This window comes from Setaria viridis, chromosome 1 (assembly GCF_005286985.2).
Source record: "Setaria viridis chromosome 1, Setaria_viridis_v4.0, whole genome shotgun sequence".
Classification (NCBI taxonomy): Eukaryota; Viridiplantae; Streptophyta; class Magnoliopsida; order Poales; family Poaceae; genus Setaria; species Setaria viridis.
The window spans coordinates 8,736,949-8,758,765 of record NC_048263.2 but is presented as its reverse complement, the minus strand read 5'-3'; the positions used below and the strand labels follow the sequence as shown (position 1 = coordinate 8,758,765).

General features: G+C 46.3%; 4 protein-coding genes across 4 annotated transcripts; 3 read left to right on the top strand and 1 right to left on the bottom strand.

The window, feature by feature from the left end:
* The first annotated feature begins 3,853 nt into the window (after positions 1-3,853).
* Positions 3,854-7,846, top strand: LOC117857642 (pentatricopeptide repeat-containing protein At1g71210, mitochondrial). The gene is made up of 2 exons (XM_034740425.2): positions 3,854-6,901; positions 7,532-7,846. Exon 1 carries the CDS (start codon positions 3,869-3,871, stop codon positions 6,812-6,814), a length of 2,946 nt encoding a protein of 981 aa, XP_034596316.2. The 5' UTR covers positions 3,854-3,868; the 3' UTR covers positions 6,815-6,901; positions 7,532-7,846.
* Positions 7,847-9,984: 2,138 nt separating this feature from the next.
* On the bottom strand, positions 9,985-14,171 carry LOC117840500 (ribose-phosphate pyrophosphokinase 1, chloroplastic). The gene is made up of 10 exons (XM_034721010.2): positions 13,895-14,171; positions 13,321-13,494; positions 12,726-12,974; positions 11,946-12,089; positions 11,667-11,834; positions 11,287-11,356; positions 10,819-10,900; positions 10,546-10,705; positions 10,291-10,370; positions 9,985-10,147 (listed from the first exon to the last, which is right to left on the bottom strand). Exons 1-9 carry the CDS (start codon positions 14,003-14,005, stop codon positions 10,332-10,334), a joined length of 1,197 nt encoding a protein of 398 aa, XP_034576901.1. The 5' UTR covers positions 14,006-14,171; the 3' UTR covers positions 9,985-10,147; positions 10,291-10,331.
* A 1,494-nt stretch (positions 14,172-15,665) lies between these two features.
* On the top strand, positions 15,666-16,868 carry LOC117853625 (probable xyloglucan endotransglucosylase/hydrolase protein 30). The gene is made up of 2 exons (XM_034735937.2): positions 15,666-15,864; positions 15,970-16,868. The coding sequence occupies exons 1-2, from the start codon at positions 15,666-15,668 to the stop codon at positions 16,866-16,868; spliced, it is 1,098 nt and encodes a 365-aa protein (XP_034591828.2).
* A 1,607-nt stretch (positions 16,869-18,475) lies between these two features.
* On the top strand, positions 18,476-20,612 carry LOC117848695 (uncharacterized). Its single transcript, XM_034730210.2, has 2 exons — positions 18,476-18,814; positions 19,878-20,612. The coding sequence occupies exons 1-2, from the start codon at positions 18,684-18,686 to the stop codon at positions 20,326-20,328; spliced, it is 582 nt and encodes a 193-aa protein (XP_034586101.1). The 5' UTR covers positions 18,476-18,683; the 3' UTR covers positions 20,329-20,612.
* Positions 20,613-21,817: the final 1,205 nt, after the last annotated feature.

The following is a 21,817-nucleotide window of genomic DNA, read 5'->3' as shown; positions in this document are numbered from 1 at the left end:
TGTACGAACCACTGACCAAATGAAAAGGTTAAAAAGTTCCAAAACTACGAAGTTTCAATTATCAAAATTTTTTCTTAAGGTACACAGATAAGAAATGCTTGATATAATTAAAGCAATGAGCTAAAAGAACCAAAACAGCTATATCTGCTTCTTAGTCCAATATTACACTGGTGCATTGTAAAGCACACACACTATATTATGGCAAGATACACACACCACCACCAACAGCAAAGCCTATAGTCCCACACAAGTTGGGTAGGCTAAGATGAAATTCAAGAGTCAAGAGTAGAAAGAAATTTAGAAAGAAAAGAATAGTAATTAAAGAGTGTACCCTTCCACAAAGGAAAGCTGAAGTGTCTGCAGCAATGATGCTACTAATAGCAATCAAGGTTGCTACAAGTCCAACTGTCCAGTGAGCTTGTCCACCAAGAAGAATTGGCCAACTGTATGCAATTCCTGGCAGAACACACTGTATTAGTACAGGGATCCTACAGTTAGCAAAGAAATATAGATACTAGAACCACTTGACCATGTAAGAACTTTAACAATAAAATATCCTTGTAACTATTTTTTATTTGTCCTTGTAACTAATTAAGACAACTGAAAGGCAAATTTGATAGACACAGTCCAATATATTTGATACACATGTTGTTTATCAACAATAGCAAACTAAATGGCACGAGAACTGACAACAAAAAGATGTAGGGGCAGAAAGTAAAAGGGCAACGTAACAGAGAAACATACTTGTATTCAAGGCCGGGGCAGCTAGTCCCGAGCGAAGCTTAACCCAGAAAGAAGGAAGATAGCTGCAGTAAAATAACCCAAAAACTGAACTAGTTAGCTGAGCAAAACGAGGATTTCCTCTTTGTAATAGCAATGATATTGCAATAACAAATGCAGAAAACGTCACAGTAACGTCCATGTGCCCGTAGTACCTAAGAAAAGAGGCAGATGAAGCATCAGTAATCAAGGCTCTAGTCAGATTTACATAAAATGATAGCTAAATGTGCAGAATAAAAGTATGCGGTGCAGTTTCCTCACAGATTGTGAATACGTAGCAAGAATCATAGCTCCCTGCACTATGTTTGTTCAGAACTAACTAGTGAAAATAGAGGCACTGACATATTTCCAGTCAAAAAGAACAATGCTTAACAGGGATTTCTACACTATTGATGCTAGAAAGATCAAGCAATCGAACAGCAATTTGTGAGCTGTCACCTAACTCAACAATATTGAGGGAATGCTAGAATAAGCACAGTTACTTGAAGTTCTACGTAGCATTCAGGAGTGGGAATATAGTGATGAGGCACTCAGGTGGTCAGGCCAAATTTCCAAAGATCAGTACATGATCACAATACATCCCACAGTCTGAAAATAATCACAAAAGCCTAGAGTCAAAGATTGCAGGCTGAAAAGTTTGAAAGGCTTAGACTTTTTTTTTCAATTTGAGGTTGGGGAACTAGCTTCACTTCATCAAATCATCATAAAAAAAATCACATTGGATGAAGCAATTTTATACACAGCTTCCTTTCCTGAAACACACAGACCCATTCTATGACAACAATCGGTACAGAATATCACTGTAAGCTGCTTAAAGGCAGCTCAAAAATGCGTTAAAACATGCAAGCTCAAAAAATGAACCACAGTCCGGAGACGCTGCTGGCCTGCTGCGCATGGCTCGGATCCATCATGGAAATTGGCATCATCCATTCATCCTTGTCCTCGTACTCTGGTGCTCCGTGCTCATGTCCTGATGATGGATGACCTGATGTGCCTATTTGCTTTTTTGATTGGCGGCGGTGGAATACGATTCGCCTGGTGGCGCGAGCTAGGAACAAGAAACTGCTACCAGGGGCGGGATATGATTTGACCTGATGCGCCTATTTAGCAATCTGCTACCTGGGGCGGACTATTCCAGGACCAGGACACCTCAGAGGGACTTCTAATTTTTTATTGGGCCAGCTCACCAGGGGTGACTGGTGACAGGCTGACAGGCACACAGGCTACCAGGGGGTGCCAGCCTGCCAGGAGAGGCCCAGGCCACCAGGGGCAGGGGCGGATGCTGCAGAGGGTCAGGGGGGGCCCGTGCCCCTCTCCATCCGTCACTTCACTGCTTGTTTCTCTCTCGCGCGCACACTGATGAGTATCTTCTGAGTCCAAAGTAGGGCGCGCGACTATTTGTAGCAGGATGCATTTCGTGATGGTTGACTTGATGCACTCAATCACCTTGTCCCCGAGTACCTTAGGGAGATCTCCGAAGCTCTTTGGCAGGTGGGAACACGTCGCTGAGCGAGCTCGCCAGCGACATCAGCCGCCGGTGGCGGTGGTGCAGAGGCAGACAACGGGCGCCCCGCAGCCCCCACCAGCAAGGCCTGCTCCTGCCCGACGGTGGCGGCAGGTGGCGCGAAGGGAGTAGTCGTAGTAGCAGGCATGACGGCGCGGCATCCTGGCTGCAACAGCCACCCTGCTCCTCACTCTGATGCTCGCGCATCCTGGCTGCGGGCAGGAGCAGGCGGCCCCCGTGCTCGTGGCTGCTGCCACCGACGGCGCCACCGTCATTCCTGCTACTACGACTACTCCCTTCGCGCCGCCTGCCGCCACCATCATGCGTTAAAACATGCGTCAAAACAAGAGTTCGATGTGAACAAAGATTCCCCCGCTGTCCTGCTCGCTTAAGCTATTGCTGCGGCTGCAGCTGAACCAGAACAGCAAAGCTCATCATCGGCTGCAGCTGAGTAGCACAGCAAAGCCCAAAGCCCATCGGTTGTGCAGCCCAAAGAGCTCTTATCTTCTTATTTCTTCCATCGATCAGGTCTTTTCTTCTCTGTCACCGTAACCAAAACACAAGTCAAGGTCCGCCAAAGTCGTAGCTATAGTTGGTTTAGACCTTCCTACCTAGGATAGTTGCAATGGTCACCAGCCCAGTGGTAGTCTCATAAGGGTTATTCGGAAGTTTTCTCAACCTACGTGAGAAGATCTTCTTCTTTGAAAAAACTCAGGACTGTCTTACGCAGGTCGAGTTTTTTTAAAAAAAGTGACGTGCATCTCGCAAAGATATAAACAACGCATGGTAAGCCCATGCTTTCATCAAGTGATTTTATCTTCCACACATTCATCCTCTTTGCCAATCTAATAGTCAAGCCAAGCTGGCTAGTAGCTCTACATCACTGCTACATGATATATGGCAATTGTAAATAAATTGTTAGCCTCGTCGCTCTCACTTGGACCTGAGTTCCAAGCTTATGACTTCTCAAATAATTTTCCAACCATATGAAGGATGATAAATTGACGATACTAATATATAATATACTCTGAAAATAACAATTTGGGAGAGGCTGACAAATCCTTATTTTTCGGGGAAAAAAATTAGCATTGTTCACCCTAAGGAGTCAAGCAGGATTCAAATGCCGGAAATAGAGTGGGGGGTGGTAGAGCTAGGGGTGTCCAACTTGGCCACTAGAGGGGGCATCGCTTGTGTCTTCTTTGTACTGATCGTGGCCCATTTATTGCGTGTTGCTATACGTCAAGTTGTTAGCAGGATTGGGGGAAAAGAGCGCAAAGATGATCCGAGTGCAAAAGATTTTTTTTCTAAGGAACCGAATGCAAATGATTGCGAAATGATCGTTTCCCCTCATCTAGGAAATACAAAATGTATTTGAAATTACTTACAAGCTGAGTACCTTGGTCCGTTTAGCCGCACATGTTCCATCTAAATCTTCGCCGTGCACATCAGCATAGGCCAGGTGAAAAAGGTTTTACTGTATTATCAATCGATCAAGTAATAAATAAATAAAAGTAAAAAAAACAGAGAGAGAAAGGGCCGGAGTCCGAGCCAAACAAACAAACACACGGCCCATATCACGCCAGCATGACTATGATGACCCAACCCACCAAGGTAGTATACCCCTGCCGCAGCCGAAGAGAATTCATCCTAGCTGAGCCGACCCACACCGCCGCCCCGCCCGTCCACCACCACCCCACAGATGCCACCTGCCGCCGCCGGCCGCCACTGCTGCCGGCGGCCACGCCCACGCCACTGACAGCAGCCCGCCGCGAGGCCCGACTCGCCATGCCCCGTGCCCTCCTCGCCCCGCTCTCCCGCCGCTCCCGCCGCCGCCTCCTCCTCTCCCGCCCCCTCCTCGCCATTCTCTCGAACACCTTCTCGGCGTCCGCCTCCGCGCCTCCTCCCCGCGCGCCGCCGCCGCCGCTCCCGGAGCTCTCTCCGCTGCTTCCGCCGCGCCCCGAGGAAGCCGGCTCCGTAGCCGCGGCCTCGTCCGCCATCGCCACCTCCTTCCGCGACTGGTTCGTCGAGGCCTCCGGCCCCGTGGCCGCGCCGCTCAAGGCGCTCGACGCGATCTACGAGGCGCTCGCGTCCGATGAGACGGCCGCGCTCGAGGCGCTCCCGCTCTCGGAGCAGCTCGTCCTCGCCGTGCTCCGCCACGCCCCGCGGAGGCTCCCCGAAGGCGACGCGCTGCTGCTGCTCCGCCTCAAGTTCTTCGACTGGTCGGGGCGCCGGCCGCGCTACCGCCACACGCGAGCCGTCTACCACGCCGTCTTCCGCCTCCTCTCCCGCGCGCGCCGCAACGCCGTCCTCGTCAACTGGCTCCGCCTCTTCTCCGACACCACCGCGGCCGCCGGGCACCTGCGCTTCCACGACACTCTCGTCATCGGCTACGCCGTCGCTGGCGACCCGCAGCGCGGGCTCAGCGTCCTCGGCCACATGCGCTTCCGCGGCCTCGACCTCGACGCCGTCTCATCGCGGATCCTCCTCAACTCCCTCGTCGATGCTTCGCTCCACGACCTTGCCGACTCCTTCGCCCGCAACCTTGCCGCCAGCCCTGTCACTACATGCATCCTCATCAAGAGTCTCTGCCGCCGTGCCCGCCTCGACGATGCCGTGGCTCTCCTTGACACCCTGCCGTTTGCTGAAGCATCCCGTGGCCCCGCTGCTGGCTCCATCATCACTGAGTTCTGCCGCCGTCGACGTTTTGCTGAGGCAGCCCAGATCGTTGATAAGTTTGCATCCTGTGATGTGTATGGTGCGTGGATCCATGGCCTCATTGAGGCTGGAAGGCTTGATACTACGTTGAAGTTTATTGCTGATAAGAAGGAAACTGAAGGGTATATCCCTGATGGGCAGCGGTATGACAAGCTTGTTTATCGCTTGCTTCGCTGTAACAGACTTGGCGAAGTGTATGACTTGCTCGTGGAAATGATGGAGGAGGGCATTGCTCCTGGCAGATCCACCATGAATGCTGCGCTTTGCTTCTTTTGCAAGGCTGGTCTTGTTGAAGTGGCCATGCATTTGTATAGGTCAAGAATGGAGCTTGGGATCAACCCAAACAAGGATGTCTATAATAATCTGATCAGGGCACTGTGCCGGGGTGGGGAGACAGAGGAAGCATGTCTGGTATTGGAGCAAGCTATGGAAGGAGGGCACTTTCCAGGGCGTCAGACATTTGCCATGTTTGCAAATATGCTTTGTCAGGAGGGAAAGCTGGATAAGGTGCGGGAGCTGCTAGACAGGGCACTCAAGCAGGAAGTCTGGCCAATGGACTCTGTCTTAGCCAAGTACCTTGTGGCACTATGCAAGAGTGGTAATGTGGAGGAGGCATGCGAAGTGCCTCAGATAGCAAGCAGCAAGAGCCATGTGGGCTTATATCGCTATGAGTCAACCTACAAGAGCTTGATTCGGGCATTAATATTGATTAAGAGGGTTGATATACTGCCAAGGCTCATGCTGGAAATGCAAGATATGGGCCACATCCCAACCCGAAGCCTCTATCAATCAGTTGTCTGTGCTTTGTGTGAATTGAATAAGTATGCTGAAGTTCTTGAGCTGTTAGACAGCCAGTTGCAACGGGGTGAACTCCAACCCCTTGTGTGCTACAACTACTTTATTTCTGGGGCTGGTCATGCTAAGAGGGCTGACATGGCAAGGGAGGTGTATAACCGAATGGAGATTTCAGGGATTGAACCATCAGCGGAAAGCAACACCCTTCTTCTCATGAGTTATCTAAGGAGCAAACGTATTGGTGATGCACTTAACTTTTTTAACCTCATTCGTGGAAAGAAACCACCTGGCACCAAGCTGTATAATGTATTTATATCTGGTCTATGTGAAGCTCAGAAGCCTGAGCAGGCAATGGTGTTCTGGAGGGAGGCAAGGGATAATGGTGTAATCCCAAGCATCAGCTGCTATGAGCATCTTGTTCTATTGCTGTGCTCTGTCAGAGATTATGACAGTGTTATAAAGGTTATCGACGATTTCAGAGAAACAGGTCGCCCTGTTTCAGCCTTCCTGTGTAATGTGCTTCTCTTGCACACATTGATGGGCAGCAGCCTTCTGAAGGCTTTGTTACGTTCAAGAGATAAGTCAAAACCTCTAGAAGTGAAAGGTGAAGAGATTCAAGGTCGGGAGGCAGGAAGGCTCTTGATAGGTGATCTAATTACCTCGTTTGCAAGAGGTATCAACAACATGAATGACTTGGAGCATTTGGGAGAGGAGATGGAAAAGTATTTTCCTGTTGATACTTATACTTACAACATGCTGTTACGAGGGTTGTCTATGGCAGGTAGGATGGATTCTGCCTGTAATTTGTATGAAAGGATGTGCAGAAAGGGGTATCAACCAAATCGATGGACTTTTGATATAATGGTACACGGTTTCTGCAAGAATGGTGACAGAAATGAAGCTGAGAGGTGGATGGATGCAATGTATCGAAATGGGTTCTATCCCACATGGTACACTATGAGGTTATACAACAGTGCATCATTGCGAGCACATGATCAGAAGATCATTTCTTTTGTATGAATAATTATATCTATTTATCTCCCTTGCTACCTCACATTCAACTGCTGATCTGCTCTCTGCCTTGATCATATGACTTAGCTGAAAGAGGTAATCTTCTATTAAACCTTGCTATCGTTCCAGTTACTACTGTATAGAGTCTGGAGTTTTGAGAGGCTCTCATGCTTCATATATCTTAAGTAATATGAGAAACTGCGATATCCAAATGTCATTTCCTGCTACATTTTCTTAGAATACACGATGTATAGCTTTAGGACCTTGTACTTTGTTTTGGGGATATTACACTAAACCAGCGAAAGACAATTAGTCATGGTAATGGTGCCAGTTGACCATTTTAATGGGATCTGCATATGGCTTCCCTGCATAAAGTTGTTTAATAAAAGGTGAATTTCTATTGGCAGTTTGTGAGATCATGTGTTATTCATGCTGCACCCACTGCATTCACCATGTGCTGTACAATACTAGTAGTTGTAGTCATTTTGTTTAAATACAGATATCCAATAGACTAAAGTTTTAAGGTAGCTTAACATTTAATGTTTTACAAGCTATGTCTTGTATAAGTTTCTTGTAGTTTTGTTATCCTTTACTAGAAGAGTGTAATGCGATTTCTCGGTATACTGACTATTGTATCATATTGGTCAATCAGCTGGTGTTTTACAAGCTGCAGTGATCCTCTTTTGATAGCTGGATGTCTGACATTGTTCTTTTTTATAATTTCAGCTCTTTGCAGGCATTCTTTTGGAAGATCAAATATATATTTTTAGAGATGTATTCCGAGATTTAACATTACTTTATCCCTGAATCCACATGTCACCTATCATGACAGTGTCCAAGATGCTTCTAGGATATCAGTTTAGGTGTACCATGGAGATTTCCTTTGACTTTGTATTGTAGTTTTACACAATTTTGCTGTAAAATTATACCCTGTGACCAAAATTTTCAAGTTTTGTTCAATCTTTTGCCACAGATTATCTGATGTACCAACAACTCAATCTCACTATAATCAGTAGATTATATAAGAATGATCATTCTTTACATCTCAGGGTCAAGCCTATAGTAGACAGTTGTCCAAACTATACAGAAGATGGCATGCCATTCAAGGATCAATTGGATGTTCCAATTTCAAACTTCTAACAAGCTTCTTGTCCTTTAACAGTTCAGGTTTTAAGAATATATTTTCATGGATCGATATTGGTTCAGAGATTTTTGGTGTTTAAACATTGCTTATGTAATGTTTCGTTCTTTATACTAGAGGTTCTAGCAGTAAAGGCAAGCCTGAGACAAGGGAATGCAGTAGTTATGCTTCAAATGGTAGATTCAAAAGGCATTCCTTCACTAATTGATGCAAAAAAAATTTCCATTTCGGTGTTGAAAGAAATAGCTTGTATTGGAAGATGATCCACATGTCTGGTTGAATTTCTCTGAGCAGATAATAATTATTGCCTTAGTTTTGTTTGGAAACAGGCTATTTTACTTCCCTCGCTTAACCTCTAAGCAAAATTTATGCGCACTTTACTCTCCCGAACTATTTCCTTTGATCCAATCTACGCTCTAATTAGATTCTCTTTTTTTTTTCTTCACGTACAAGTTGACTTTTAATTTCAAATTTTGTCCCTTTGACTTATAACTTGGTGCTCTATGTTAGAGCTCTATGTTAGAAAAATACTTTAGAAATTTTTCTGATTACTTTTCATACAATTTTATATATCTAAGAACAATTTTGTATTAAATATTCCTAATCACATAGAAAAATACTTAAGAAATTTTTCTGATTACTTTTCATACAATTTTATATATCTAAGAACAATTTTGTATTAAATATTCCTAATCTATGAAATAGGGAACGTATCTGGTGCAAACCACCTCCCCCGTGCAACCTTGAAAACTATGAATCAAGGCCACAAGATGCTAATCCAACGGATAGAGTCAGTGGTGGGATTATTTTGCAGTTAAGCCTCTCCATCCGCCGGCCACTGCACAGATACGTTCCCATGAAAATAACTATGAAAAATTTTTAGTATATTTTTTTACATAAGACATCATGTTTGTATCCGCTCACAAAATTTAAACTCAAAATTCAACTCATATATGGAGGGGAAAAAAGAGAAATCTAATTAGGGGCAGATTGGATCAAATAAAATAATTCAGGTGAGTAAGGTGCATCTAAATTTTGTTCGGGAGTTAAGTTGACAAAGTGGATAGATGAGGTTCTTTCCAAACAGCCTTATGGCAATACTAATTCTTTCCGCAAAGGAGGGGGCTTGCCGCCTCATATCTGGTGAAGGATCTTTGGAGTTATCTTTTTTTCCCTACCAAGGTGCATGCAATTTTTATCCTTTGGAGTTATCTTTTTTTCCCTACCAAGGTGCATGCAATTTTTATCTTCAAATGTCAGTCATCTACTCCCTCCATTTAAAATTATAAGTCATTTTGATATTTTTATATTTATAGATTTTGTTATGTATTTAGACATGGTATATATCTAAATTCATTGCAAAAATCTAGGGACTTAGAAAAGCCACCACCTACAATTTGGGATGTACTCCCTCCGTTCAAATTGTAGATCGTTTTAGCTTTTCTAAGTTCATATATATTATTATGCATATAGACATACACTATATTTAGATGTATAATAATATCACGTAGAAAAGTCAAAACGAGATACAATTTAAAGCAGGAACTTTGTACCAAGCCTGTCGTGTGTGGGATGCATTGATGATTTAGGCTTCACTTCAGAGCCATGATATCATCGTATGTTTTCACTAGCTGAACCGAGCTAGAACAGTATATTAATGCAACCAAACACGCTTCTTCGTGTGCTTCTATGCATCAATTTGGTCATGCAACCAAACAGACTTCATGTGCTTCTATGCACCAAATTGGACCAGAATGGAGTATATCATCATAGCAAAGAAACAAACTACTCCTTCCATTTCAAATTGCAAATCGTTTTAATTTTTCTAGTATGCAGATACGTTTAAAATATAATGGAGGGAATAATAAGGAAAAACAGTCTTTTTGTAAGAACAAGGGTTCAAACCATGATTGGTACCTCACAAGATGCATCATCATAAAATCGAATAGAAGTAAACGCATATCAAGCGAAACCAAAAGCAACTAAAAATTGGGATGGAAGGGAGCCATATGTACGTGCATTGAGGATAGCTGAAAACTGCACTACAATCCAAAATTCCATCTTATATACTGTAATTCAAATACATGGTTGAGGTTCTTTGCTAACAGAATTTCACATAACATAGAGCTGCTTATTACACAGACAAAAACTGAGGTCCAAAGAAAGAAGTGGGGGAATTTTGCAAGCTGCCACAACTATTCCTGCACGGGAAAAACAACTGTTCAATGGCATACATACCGCAGATGAAAAATGTACCGCTGATGATGAAATGTTGGCTCACAATGGAATCAAATATGCCTAGCATACAGCATGTAGAGAAACAGCTGTTTGCTGCCATTCTCACCTTGGCATGAAGGGTGCAGCATGAGTAATACACCTTAAGGATCAGTCAATATCCAAGCTGGAGTATGGCTCATGACCAACCTGGATAGGTTTAGCAATTTATATAAAAAAGTTGCACCAGAAAAGAAAATTGCAGTTGCTTCTGAGGAATAGTGGCATGAGGCTTGCAAAATGATGCGAGTAACCAATTGCAACCACCGAATCAGGCATACCAAAGAGTGGTAATAATTTATGCTGGTTCAAAGTTAGAACTTACCGAGCAATCGTCGTGAACACGCCAGATTGTTTCACCTAAGAGATTCGCGACTGAAAGAATGGTCAGCTGCGGAAAACTCTTCTCCTCCTTAAGTGGGATAGTGTTTGTGATGATTACTTCTTGAAACAAACCACTTGATAACCTTTCAATGGCAGGCGGGCTGAAAAGGTAACATGTAAATATAGTTGCAGAAAAATCCAGATAGCTACAACGAATTGACACAGCAGAGAAAACAGAATATGACTTAAGTTAGCTTCAAGAATTAAAGCATACCTAAAAACAGCATGTGTACAGCAAGCATATACTTCTCGAGCGCCTTCCTGATGCAGTAGCTCAGCTCCTTTGGCAATAGTTCCTATTTATGTTTGATAATTCCATCAGGATATTGACACCCCGAAGCAAAGTATCTCAGAGAGGATAATTAGTTTAGTACGCAATGTGATGTATAATTTTCTCAGCTATTGACAGGAATGCGGCACAATTCACCAGGCTTTCAAGTTTGAATTATAGCTTAAATCATATTTCAACCTAGTCAGAAACAATACTAGTGTAGTATTAGTGTGTAATGTTCCATTCTACACTCAGTATGTACTTCTATGGCAGATGACACAACTAATACTTGACTAGTTACAGCATGGCAGTTCTCAAGGCTCTCAACCTTGCTGGGTTGTTAAGAAGAAGGCATAAACTCATGAGGAGGGGAATGTCCAATCTAAGAATTGTGTCTAAGGGAGAACGTACCTGCTGTGTCAATCATATCATCCATCATAACAGCCACTTTTCCTCTAACATCTCCAATAAGATTCATTACCTGTAATAAATGCACAAGATAGGATGTACTTGCTCATTCTGACAGGACTGAGATAAGAAAAAATTGTGGTAAGATAGGAACATCTTCAATTCAATATAATTCTTTGAGATTCATAGTAATCAGAGCACATGTTACAAAGGGAAAAGGCTCGGTGAAGATTTTCTTCAGTACATTCTAATCAGTTGTTCATAATATTACAGATAATAAGGAGAACCTAATATTTGAGTTAAGAAGTTGATATTTTCTTCTATATATATCCATTCAGCCTGCTACACTGTTTAAACAAATAATATAGTACAATAATACTTGCCTCAGCGACATTGTGTCCATGCCTTCTTTTATCTACAATAGCTAGAGGTGCATCTGAAAGCTTTTTGGCAAAAGCACGTGCCCTGGCAACACCTCCAACATCAGGAGATACAACCACCAAGTCATTTGAACATATTGTCTTGCTGGCGAGATAATCAAGAATAACAGGCTTGACAATTCAAAGAGGCAAAATAGAAAACAATTGTAAGAAGAACGAATGCCATCACACATAAGTTTTAAAGGCATTGATTGATTTTAAGCAGCATGCTTCAGTACATACCTGACCATAAACATGATCTACTGGGATGTCGAAGTATCCCATTGCTTGACTGGAATGAAGATCACAAACAAGTACACGGTTAGCACCAGCTTCTGTAATCATATTAGCTACAAGCTTTGCAGCTATAGATTCCCGGCCTTGAGACTGAGAAAAATGAAAAGTGTTTCAGTTAGTATTCAAAATGGCAAGGAGATAGATGCTTTTGTGAGGTCTGGTGATGGCTTTTGACTTTGTAGATGCTAGGATGTTAGAATCAAAAGGAATCATAGAATCTGTAATTTCATTGAGCAATGAGCATTGACTTCAATTCCTCTAATTTATGGATACTGAAAAGCATCCACAGGTGAACAGTATAAATATTAGATTTCAAAGTTGCCAAGTGATTGAAATGATCTTATTTTCCAATAACCATCCTAGGCCCTTGGTCATATCCAACCACCTTGATCGATGATGGTGACTGGAATGATTCCAAGCACTTGGAAATTAGCAAAACTGTTGAAAAGTTTGCTTATGCAACTTGCATGGTTAAAGGCTGGTAATACGAAGTGGTACAAGCATGTGACAAGGGATCTTTTTTTTCCATTCAGAAGAACAAACAGAGATCTTTTTTCCATCCAAAAAGAAGAACTGGGATCATTTTTCCATTCAAAAAGAAGAACAAACAGGGATCTTTTTTCCATTCAAAAAGAAGAACAAACAGGGATCTTTTTTCCATTCAAAAAGAAGAATAAACTCAAAACAAACTAAATAATTTGAGAAACTACAATAAATATACATTACCTTCCTGTCAGCCCTTGCATAACCAAAATAAGGGATGACTGCAGTAATATTCTTAGCAGATGCTCTCCTACAGGCATCGATCATGATCAGAAGTTCCATGAGATTTTCATTTGCTGGAGGACAGGTTGGTTGCACAAGGAAAACATCACAGCCCCGTACACTTTCTTGCAACTGAACATATATTTCGCCATCCGCGAACCTTTTTATGTTAATCTTCCCAAGTTCTAGACCCAAGTAACTTGCTATCTCCTGTTCATAGGACACCATAAAGAGATTAGGCATAAATGAGAGAACTCATTTGGTTAGAGATGGGCATGCTGATAGCAGACCACTATTTGTTTTTCTTCATTCAGAAGTGGGCTAGTAGCTATGCTGTGCCCACAGGTTCAGTTATCCTTCATTTCAATTCTCTTTTTGTATTAATCCATTTTCCTAAACTTCCCATTTCAGAAAAACCCATATTCCAAACTCCAAATGAGTGATGTATTGGATGCTCTAAGGTGGTTAGTACAGTTTAATTGGTTGTCTGCGACAAATTAAAAGCAGGACTAGAATAAATACGAGAGAAAAATTCTTCATGCTAGATTCAACTGACCTGGGAAAGGGAAGGGTTGGCTGTGCCTGAGAAGATACGCAGCCTTGTGTCGTTTCTCATGCTTGGATCCCGGAAAACTGGCAAGGTTACAGGAGTCAACAGTGACCTGTCGGACACTGGAATGCATGGTGGTGCTCCATTGATTGCCCTCAGAGAATCAATCTTTTTACATCTCTGCACGTATGGATACCGGTTTCAGCTGAAGTGAGCATAACTGTGCTGATTCAACCTGATTACTAGCAGCAACTTCCTTTTTTGTGCAGATGCAAGATGGGTACTCTATGATGCGAACGGAATCTAAAGCACAACAAAGCATGATCCCAAGCTCCCAAAATAATAGAAATCTTAAACAGCTTGTCAAAAAAAATTAAAAGAAACACGGAGATGATGCGAGCAAGTGCGATTCCCGAGCTCCCAACGACGACTACCACCGTCAGATCACGGGTAAGCCCCGATAGCCAGGGGCGCGGGTGATTATTACCCCCGTCCCCAGTACTAGAGCACGAAACAAAACAAAAAAGGGAACCAGGGGGGCACGAGCGGCGGAAGAGGTGGTGGGGAAACCGGAGCTCACCACGACGGCGGGGCCTGGGCGCGAGCAGCGGAGGAGGCCCCCGCTGCGCACGGCGATGGGAGATGCCGCCGCGGCGACGGCGGCGGGGGTGGGGGAGTGGCAGAGCGGCATGGCGAATTGGGGAAGCCGGAGGCGCGGAGACGGAGCCGCCGGTGGCTAGGGTTTAATCCGATGGATTGAAGCGGGGTTTATGATTAGTTGCCTGTTGGAACCACACAGGATCAGAGATTCGGAGAGGTGAATGAAGAGTGGGAAAAAAAAGGGTGCCCGGTGTTTGGCTGGTGACTATGGTTGGACTTAAGAATACAGATATAGGAGAAGTACGGAAACTATGACTTTTATTAGAAATTGCTAGAATGGATAAAAATAGCATCTTAGGGAGCAGACCGAGAGCTTTTCTCTCCTCTTGAAAATAGTCATGGTAGTCACTCTCACAGTTATCATAAAAATGCCTTTACTTGTGAATCCAAGAAAGAGAGCTAGAGCTGATGCTATAGCTTACTAATGATACTAATGAGTACAATGATCGGGATTTATCCTTCCGGATCTAATAGACTCACCTTCATTATAACTCCACAAGATAGACAAGAACAAGATACAATGCCCGATACCGTACGTCATAATTGAGATGGTGGTTTGGAGGCAAACAATAATCGACTTAATACTTCCGATTTGAACAAGAAACATTACTTAAAAGAGACTTAGATATACAACTAGGGACAGACTTATGAAAAGCATATGTCTTTAAGGATATAGTTAATCATATATTTCATTTTCTTTGCATAGTCGGAATTAACCCAAACATCCAAAGAGTCAAATATTATATAATAATAGAAGTATAGTCTGAAAAGAAAAACCTTCAACAACTAAGCTCATGAGTAACCGGTTCTCTTAAAGACGTAAAGAGGTATAGTGCACATGGATGCATTCATGGGAAAGCCGGAAAGCTGTAGATGTGGAGACAGAGCCACCGGAGGTGGATTGAAGCGAGATTTATGATTAGTTGCCTTGTTGAAACCATAGGATTAGAGAAGCCGGAGCTAAGTGCGTCATGTTTTCTTTGCTGGTGACTAAGGTTGGACTTAAAATACAAATAGAAATAATGATATATAAGTATGGGAAGTACGACTTTTATTAGAAATTACTAGAACGGATAAAAATAGTATTAAAGGGATGCAGTTTTTCCATATAGTCAAATTTAATTCGAGGATCCAAGAGTCAAATCCTATACAATCATAAATAATACAATCATAAATAAGGGTATAATTGAAAAGGAAATTCCTTACGACGATTTATCTTAGCTCTCGAAGGTATTCATAGTCATATAGAGGTATAGTATGCATAGGCCGTAGGTGCATTCGTAGGCGTGAAGCGTACGTGCATATAATGTGCCTATGTTTTTTTTTTATAAAAAACTGAACGATTAGCTTCCCTTATTTCCTTGGGATTAAATTTAGCCACGGTGTTCAGCTGTTTACGCATGGATAACGCCATCCTGCGTGGCGCGCGGTCGTTTCCATTTTCTTTGCGCGGTCATGGAGGGGTCTCCTTCCCATATATATAGCGCGCGCGCGCGCGACGCGGCTCTCTCTAGCTCTCAATCACCACCTCAAAATAAGGCAAGCAATCGGCGATTGATCCCGAATAATTCGCGGGCGAGGCGAGGCGAGGCGTCGCGCCGGCGGCTCTTGATCGATATTGCCCTCCCTGTTATTCCCCGGCTCTGAATCGGAGGCGCCGCGGCCGGGCGGCGAGCTATAGCATTAGCAGCATGGCCGCCGGAGCCGCCGTGGCCTCGGCGACGGCGCTGCTCGTCCTGGCGGCGGCGGCCGCGGCCGTGTCCGGGCTCCAGGCGATCAACGTGACGACGATGGCGTTCGAGGAGGGGTACGCGCCGCTGTTCGGGCAGGACAACATCCTCCGCTCCGCCGACGACCGCACCGTCAGCCTCCTGCTCGACCGCTCCACCGGTGAATTGCTGGCTTGCTTCTTCTTGCCTCGATCGATTTCTTATCCTCGCATGGGGTCGAGATTGCACGCCGATCATCTTAATTATGAATCGACCGCGCGCGCAGGGTCTGGCTTCATCTCGTCGTCCATGTACCAGCACGGCTTCTTCAGCGCGTCCATCAAGCTCCCCTCTGATTACACCGCCGGCGTCGTCGTCGCCTTCTACACGTCCAACGGCGACGTGTTCGAGAAGCGCCACGACGAGCTGGACTTCGAGTTCCTGGGCAACATCCGGGGCAAGCCGTGGCGCGTGCAGACCAACCTGTACGGCAACGGCAGCGTGAGCCGCGGGCGGGAGGAGCGCTATGTGCTCCCCTTCGACCCCACCACCGAGTTCCACCGCTACTCCATCCTGTGGACCGCCGCCGCCGTCGCCTTCTACGTCGACGACGTCCCGGTCCGCGAGGTTCGCCGCTCGGCCGCCATGGGCGGCGACTTCCCCTCCAAGCCCATGTCGCTGTACGCCACCGTCTGGGATGCCTCCACCTGGGCCACCTCCGGCGGCCGCTACCGTGTCAACTACCGCTACGGGCCCTTCGTCGCCTCCTTCACCGACCTCGCCCTCCTCGGCTGCCGCGCCGACGACGACCCCATCCGGATGGTGGCCGGCGGCGGGCCGCGGCGGGGTTGCGCCGCCGCCGAGGCGGCCCTGCGCGCGTCGGACCTGGCCGTCATGACCGTGGAGAAGCAGCAGGCCATGCGCCGGTTCCGGGAGCAGAACATGGTCTACTCCTACTGCTACGACACGTGGCGCTACCCCGTGGCGCCGCCGGAGTGCGACGTCGTGGAGTCAGAGCGGAGGCGATTCAAGGACAGCGGCCACCTCCGGTTCGCGCTGCGGCGCCGGGGACCGCGCCGCTCCAGGGGCGGTGGCGCAGGGCGGGCGGCGGCGGCCAGAGCAGCGGCTTCCAGGGCCGCCGCGGACCTCGCCGCTGCCGCCAAGAAGCAAGCGGCGGACATGTAGCGAGTAGCTAGCCTAGCTAGCTAGTAATGGTGATGGGTGGATACATGACTGGATGTAGTGCGCTCGCGACATGACATCGTCGTCACATCGATCGATCAGGTTAAGCAAATGGGGAATTGGCAATCCGATCCTGTTGGTGTTCGATACATGGGTTCCTACTTCCTACGCTGCTACGAAACGAACACGAAACTGTCGTGCGCAGCGGACAAATGAAGCAAATTACAAGGCGAGCGCGGTCACAGGGGAGGGGGAGCGAAAATCGTTTCGAGAAGGGGGGAGAGAGCCGCGCGGGAGGGAGAGAGAGGTTGCTGGTAGCCTGGTTGGGCCAACAAATAATAGGTAGTCAAGAATCCGGCCCAGCTAGGCAGAAAAGTTGGGTATCTTGTGGTCGGCCATAATTATCCAGTTATGTTTGGTTGCAAGGATAATGCAGGACGATCCCGTCTTTATAAATGGTTGGTTTGGAGACGAATGGGTTGGAGTCATCCTAGAGGGGAATATTCTTCTCCAAATGCGGGACACCCCCATCCCACCAAATCGAGCGGACGGGGGCGTCCCACTCCCTCCCTGTCTCTCTCCGTCTACCTCTGTGCGGCTGCAACCTCACACAACAAGGACGGCGCCACCTTAGTTCAAGAAACAACGAGTGAGTACAAGCACAACGGGGATGAGGATGACGTTGAGGAGGCCGGTGGGGTGGAGGCTGGCGTTGAGGAGCCGGAGTTAGGGAGCAGCCGCGCGAGCTGGAGGCTGTCATGCGAGCTCTTTCTGTGGGCCGACGCGACGCGCGAGCCCCATGGCCGGCCGTGCCAGATCCCCCCGTGTGGGTGGCTGCACAGCACGAGCCCCCCATGGGCAGCCCTGCGTGCTCCTCCGGCTGCCGGTCATGGGAGAGAAGTCGGTGAGGAGAGGGGAGGAGGTCGGCAGTGTCAAGGGAGATTAGGAGGAGTTTAGCCGGGGCTGTTGAGATAGCGGTGGGGACAAGATGATAAGAAGAAAAAAAGACAAAAAGTAAAGAAAGGTTAGGGACTAACAGATGGGCCCTCAAATGATAAATGGGGTCCACTAAACACTGTTGTTAACAGTGTCAAAAACTTCGTCCATCCCACCCATCTCAACCTGTGAACCAAATAAAAAATAGAATAAACCCATCCCATCAACCAAATACTAGACGGAACCGACCCATTCCACAAAATTAGGACAGGATCATCCCGTCCCATTTTGTCTTTTAACCAAACACACCCTTATATGTTCTATCACCCCGTCTGGTCCGTTCCAAAAGTAAACTTCGTAAACTTTGACGAAGCCAAGACTTACTGTATGTGAATTCAAAGTTATCAGTATCAGCCATACTTGAAATAAATCCAACGGCAACATCTGCTGACGTAGCGGGTGATGAGAGAGAGCCAGAGAGGGAGGGGACGGACGGACAGAGCCCAACCCATCGCGCATCGGATCACAACACAAACCCCTCTTGCAAGAAAGGCACGAGCACACGGAGACTGGAAGACGCACGCACACACGCCACGCCACGGCATCTTTCCCTTGTCTTGCCGAGGAGATACTAGAAGTAGATGCGCCCCGCCCCCTCCTCTCCCCTTCTCTCTCAGGTGCCAACTCGCAGCCCACCCCCTCCCGTTACCCAAAATTCCACGCCGCCTTCACCAAAGTTAAAACCCTCCCCCTCCGCCGCCGGCCCGCCCGCCGCTAGGTCCGTCCGCCGGCGGTGAGGCTGCTCCGCGGCCCCGGCCCGCCCGTTCCCGCCCCGTCCAGCGAAGGAGGAGGATCAGGGCAGGCGCGCCGAGGACGTCAGAGATGGTGCTGTGGGAGCTCACGGCGATCACCGCCTACTTCCTCGGCCTCAGGCGCACCTACCGCCTCGCGCTCCGCATCCAGCGCCGCCTCATCCCGCCCAACCACCCCAGGATCCGGGACTTCGTCTACAGGTAGACCAGTTTTTCTCTTCCCCCCTTTTCCACCCCCTCCCCCGTTCGCCACGCCGCGGGAAATCGGTTTCGTTTTGGTTCGCGTCGAGGGTGCCCTCGATTCGGTGCGGAATAGAACAGCCCAGGCGTGGATTAGTTGATTCCTTGGCCTGCAGGTTAGCCTCCTCGCGTGTGTTGGTTCCGTAGTCCTACCACTAGCATTCTAGCTCCGGGGAGGGGTGGATTGGATCGACCCGCGGCTTGCTGATTGATTGCCGCGCTGCCCGCCTCGCTAGCGGGAGCCAATGCGTGGTTATTGTCTGTGCAAGTGCTCAAGCTGCGCCCTTTACTTTTACATACCTCTACACGCGGCACGATTTGTTGCATTACATTTCGATCCCGTTCTAGTCATCATCAGCTGTGCCTGTGCATAGCACACGGTACCTACTTCCTGTTTCAGCAGGGGATTGCTGAAAGCGTTCGTGTACTATGTCCCATTCAAGTCCCCTTGTTTTTTCAATCAATATGTTAGGATGCTTTAAACAGCTAAGACTTTGTTGTGTGCTGCTCACAATTACATTTGAACATCTATTTATTTATTACTGAATCAGCTGAACCTGTACTTTAAATGGTTAATGCTGAAGCATGCGATTTTCAGTTGACCCTACATCCTACAAAGCTCTGTGCATTTTTGTTGATGATTGCAATGCTAATTGTCCCTGCGATAAACTGTACCATCATGATCTTCATTGACCTTCTGGAACTTTTTACACTTGTGCAGTGTCAGAAACTGCTGGCTTGTAGATACCAATATACCCATTTTATTAACCTTGCACTTAAATACGGTGAAGTCCTTCTATCTTCTGTGGGAGAGACTAACATATTCAGATTAGCAGCTCTGAGAGAGATACCACCATTCAGTCCCACCTCTCCCCCTTTTATTCCTTTATGGGAATTTCGGAGAGGAATGCCAATCAAAGAGCTCAACAAATTTACTCTATTTCGATGCATTTTATATGACCAATCAAAGTTTGTGACATGCTGTCAGGATTGATTCCTTTCTCTTCTTCTCTTTATTCTGCAGGCGCACACGGGATGTGTTCAATGTTGCAGTGTCAGTGCACAAGAACATTCAGCAGAGGGACATAGAGGTTGGTCGGAACCTCGGAAACGCGATCCTTCGCTGGCTTGATCGCATGAAGCCATCAGCAGAGATTCGTCCCCGTCTTCCAGGCCCACCAAATGGCAGCTCGGAGCAATACAAGCATTTTTCAAGCACAAGTAGGAGCGCAGGAGCTCAGAAGACCACCTCTAAAACTTCCCCCCACGACTCCAATGGAAAAATGCTGTTCTCGCGGCTGAACATTCGACCCAAGTCCTTCCCTGTCCTGCCCACGATGACACAGCCCAACAGAATCAGCGCGAGCAGCCAGTGCAGGCGTTTCTCCTACTCGCCGTTCCCGTCAGTCACCGCGAAGAGGAAGGTTCTGATGGAGGGCGTCTTCCGCAAGGACATTGCGCAGCTGATGGTGTAAGGATCTCTGCTTCTTTTTCTCTCGGCAACGGTCCATACTGTGTTTTTTGGAACGTGAAGATTATTACTTGGACTGAATTTCTCGCCCAGAACAAGATGTCTCGTTATAATAATGAAGCGCGTAGGGGAAGTTGTCGCTGCTCTGCCAGGCTAGGCCATTAGATCTCTAACCAATGCTCAGATTCTCAACAGCATTTCATGTTTGGTGACGGACATGTGTAGTCGATTTACCTGTGCTGCTTGAATTATGAGACCTGAGAAATCTGATGCCTCTCAGTTTCACCCTGTTGTGCTACCGTTTCACCCTGCTGTTTCAGTGTTACCCATTGCTGTCGTATTTTACTCGGCTCGTTGCAAGCTCGTGATTGGACCATGAGAGTGGGCTGACACTGGCCCATCCTATCAATGAGTTTTTTTCTCCTGGCCCAACGATCCTGGTTAGCCCCAGTTGGCTGAAGGTTTCTAGAGCATGGATCTAAAGGCAGTAGGCACGGCTGCATTGTGAGATCCCATCTTCGTTTGTGATCTGGTCTGGTCGGATGCGCGATTTTATTCGCTTCTTGGAGTACTACGCTACGCTTATGTCTTCTCACATGGAAAAAAAAAGAATAAAGTGATGCTGGCCTCTTTGAAAATTCCCATCTCAGTGCAAGTAGCAATCGAATAACGAATCTACCCGTCCACGGGCAACGCGCCAACGCACAATCTTCTCGGGGAAACCAAATGTGCATCCTACGCCTGAGTATTAGTTCCCATTTTCTTCCACTGACTTATTTTTAGCACCCGTCACATCGAATGTTTAGATACTAATTAGGAGTATTAAATGTAGACTATTTACAAAACCCATTACATAAGACGAATCTAAACGGCGAGACGAATCTATTAAGCCTAATTAGTCCATGATTTGACAATGTGTTGCTACAGTAAACATTTGCTAATGATGGATTAATTAGGCGTAATTAGGTTTAATAGATTCGTCTTGCCGTTTAGATTCAACTTATGTAATGGGTTTTGTAAATAATCTACGTTTAATACTCCTAATTAGTATCTAAACATTCGATGTGACACGTGCTAAAAATAAGTCAGTGGAAGAAAACGCTCCCTTAAACTGGAAATTGCGTGTTTCGATTTATGCATATACGTTAGCGGGGCCAGCAGGTGTGCAATAAGACCATACGTTTTCTAGATAAATGGATACAAACCATCCTAACGTACGGCTACACCAATCGAAGGTGCGCAAATTTCCTCTGTTGAATATCCCCACTAAGTGACAGTTTATTTCAACACACTTTTGGCTGTCCGGTACCCGTTCTAACGGTAGGGATTCGATGGACAGCAGTCCCTTTTCGTTTCCCTTCTAAATTATATAAGCTGAATTATGATCCAGGGTAGGGGTGTAAAAAATCATCATGGGATCACAAATAATCTGAAATAAGTTAGTATTGGGTAGCTTATTTCAGATTATATGTGGTCCTAAAGTGATATTTTAC

Excerpts from the sequence above, each read along its gene's own strand:
- LOC117857642 (XM_034740425.2), top strand. The coding sequence starts at position 3,869 with ATGACTATGATGACCCAACCCACCAAGGTAGTATACCCCTGCCGCAGC.
- LOC117840500 (XM_034721010.2), bottom strand. The coding sequence starts at position 14,005 with ATGCCGCTCTGCCACTCCCCCACCCCCGCCGCCGTCGCCGCGGCGGCA. Across the intron at positions 12,975-13,320 it reads CCAACCCTTCCCTTTCCCAG|GAGATAGCAAGTTACTTGGG; the intron begins GTCAGTTGAATC and ends TCCTATGAACAG. Across the intron at positions 11,357-11,666 it reads ATGGACACAATGTCGCTGAG|GTAATGAATCTTATTGGAGA; the intron begins GCAAGTATTATT and ends CATTTATTACAG.
- LOC117853625 (XM_034735937.2), top strand. The coding sequence starts at position 15,666 with ATGGCCGCCGGAGCCGCCGTGGCCTCGGCGACGGCGCTGCTCGTCCTG. Across the intron at positions 15,865-15,969 it reads CCTGCTCGACCGCTCCACCG|GGTCTGGCTTCATCTCGTCG; the intron begins GTGAATTGCTGG and ends CCGCGCGCGCAG.
- LOC117848695 (XM_034730210.2), top strand. The coding sequence starts at position 18,684 with ATGGTGCTGTGGGAGCTCACGGCGATCACCGCCTACTTCCTCGGCCTC. Across the intron at positions 18,815-19,877 it reads ATCCGGGACTTCGTCTACAG|GCGCACACGGGATGTGTTCA; the intron begins GTAGACCAGTTT and ends TTTATTCTGCAG.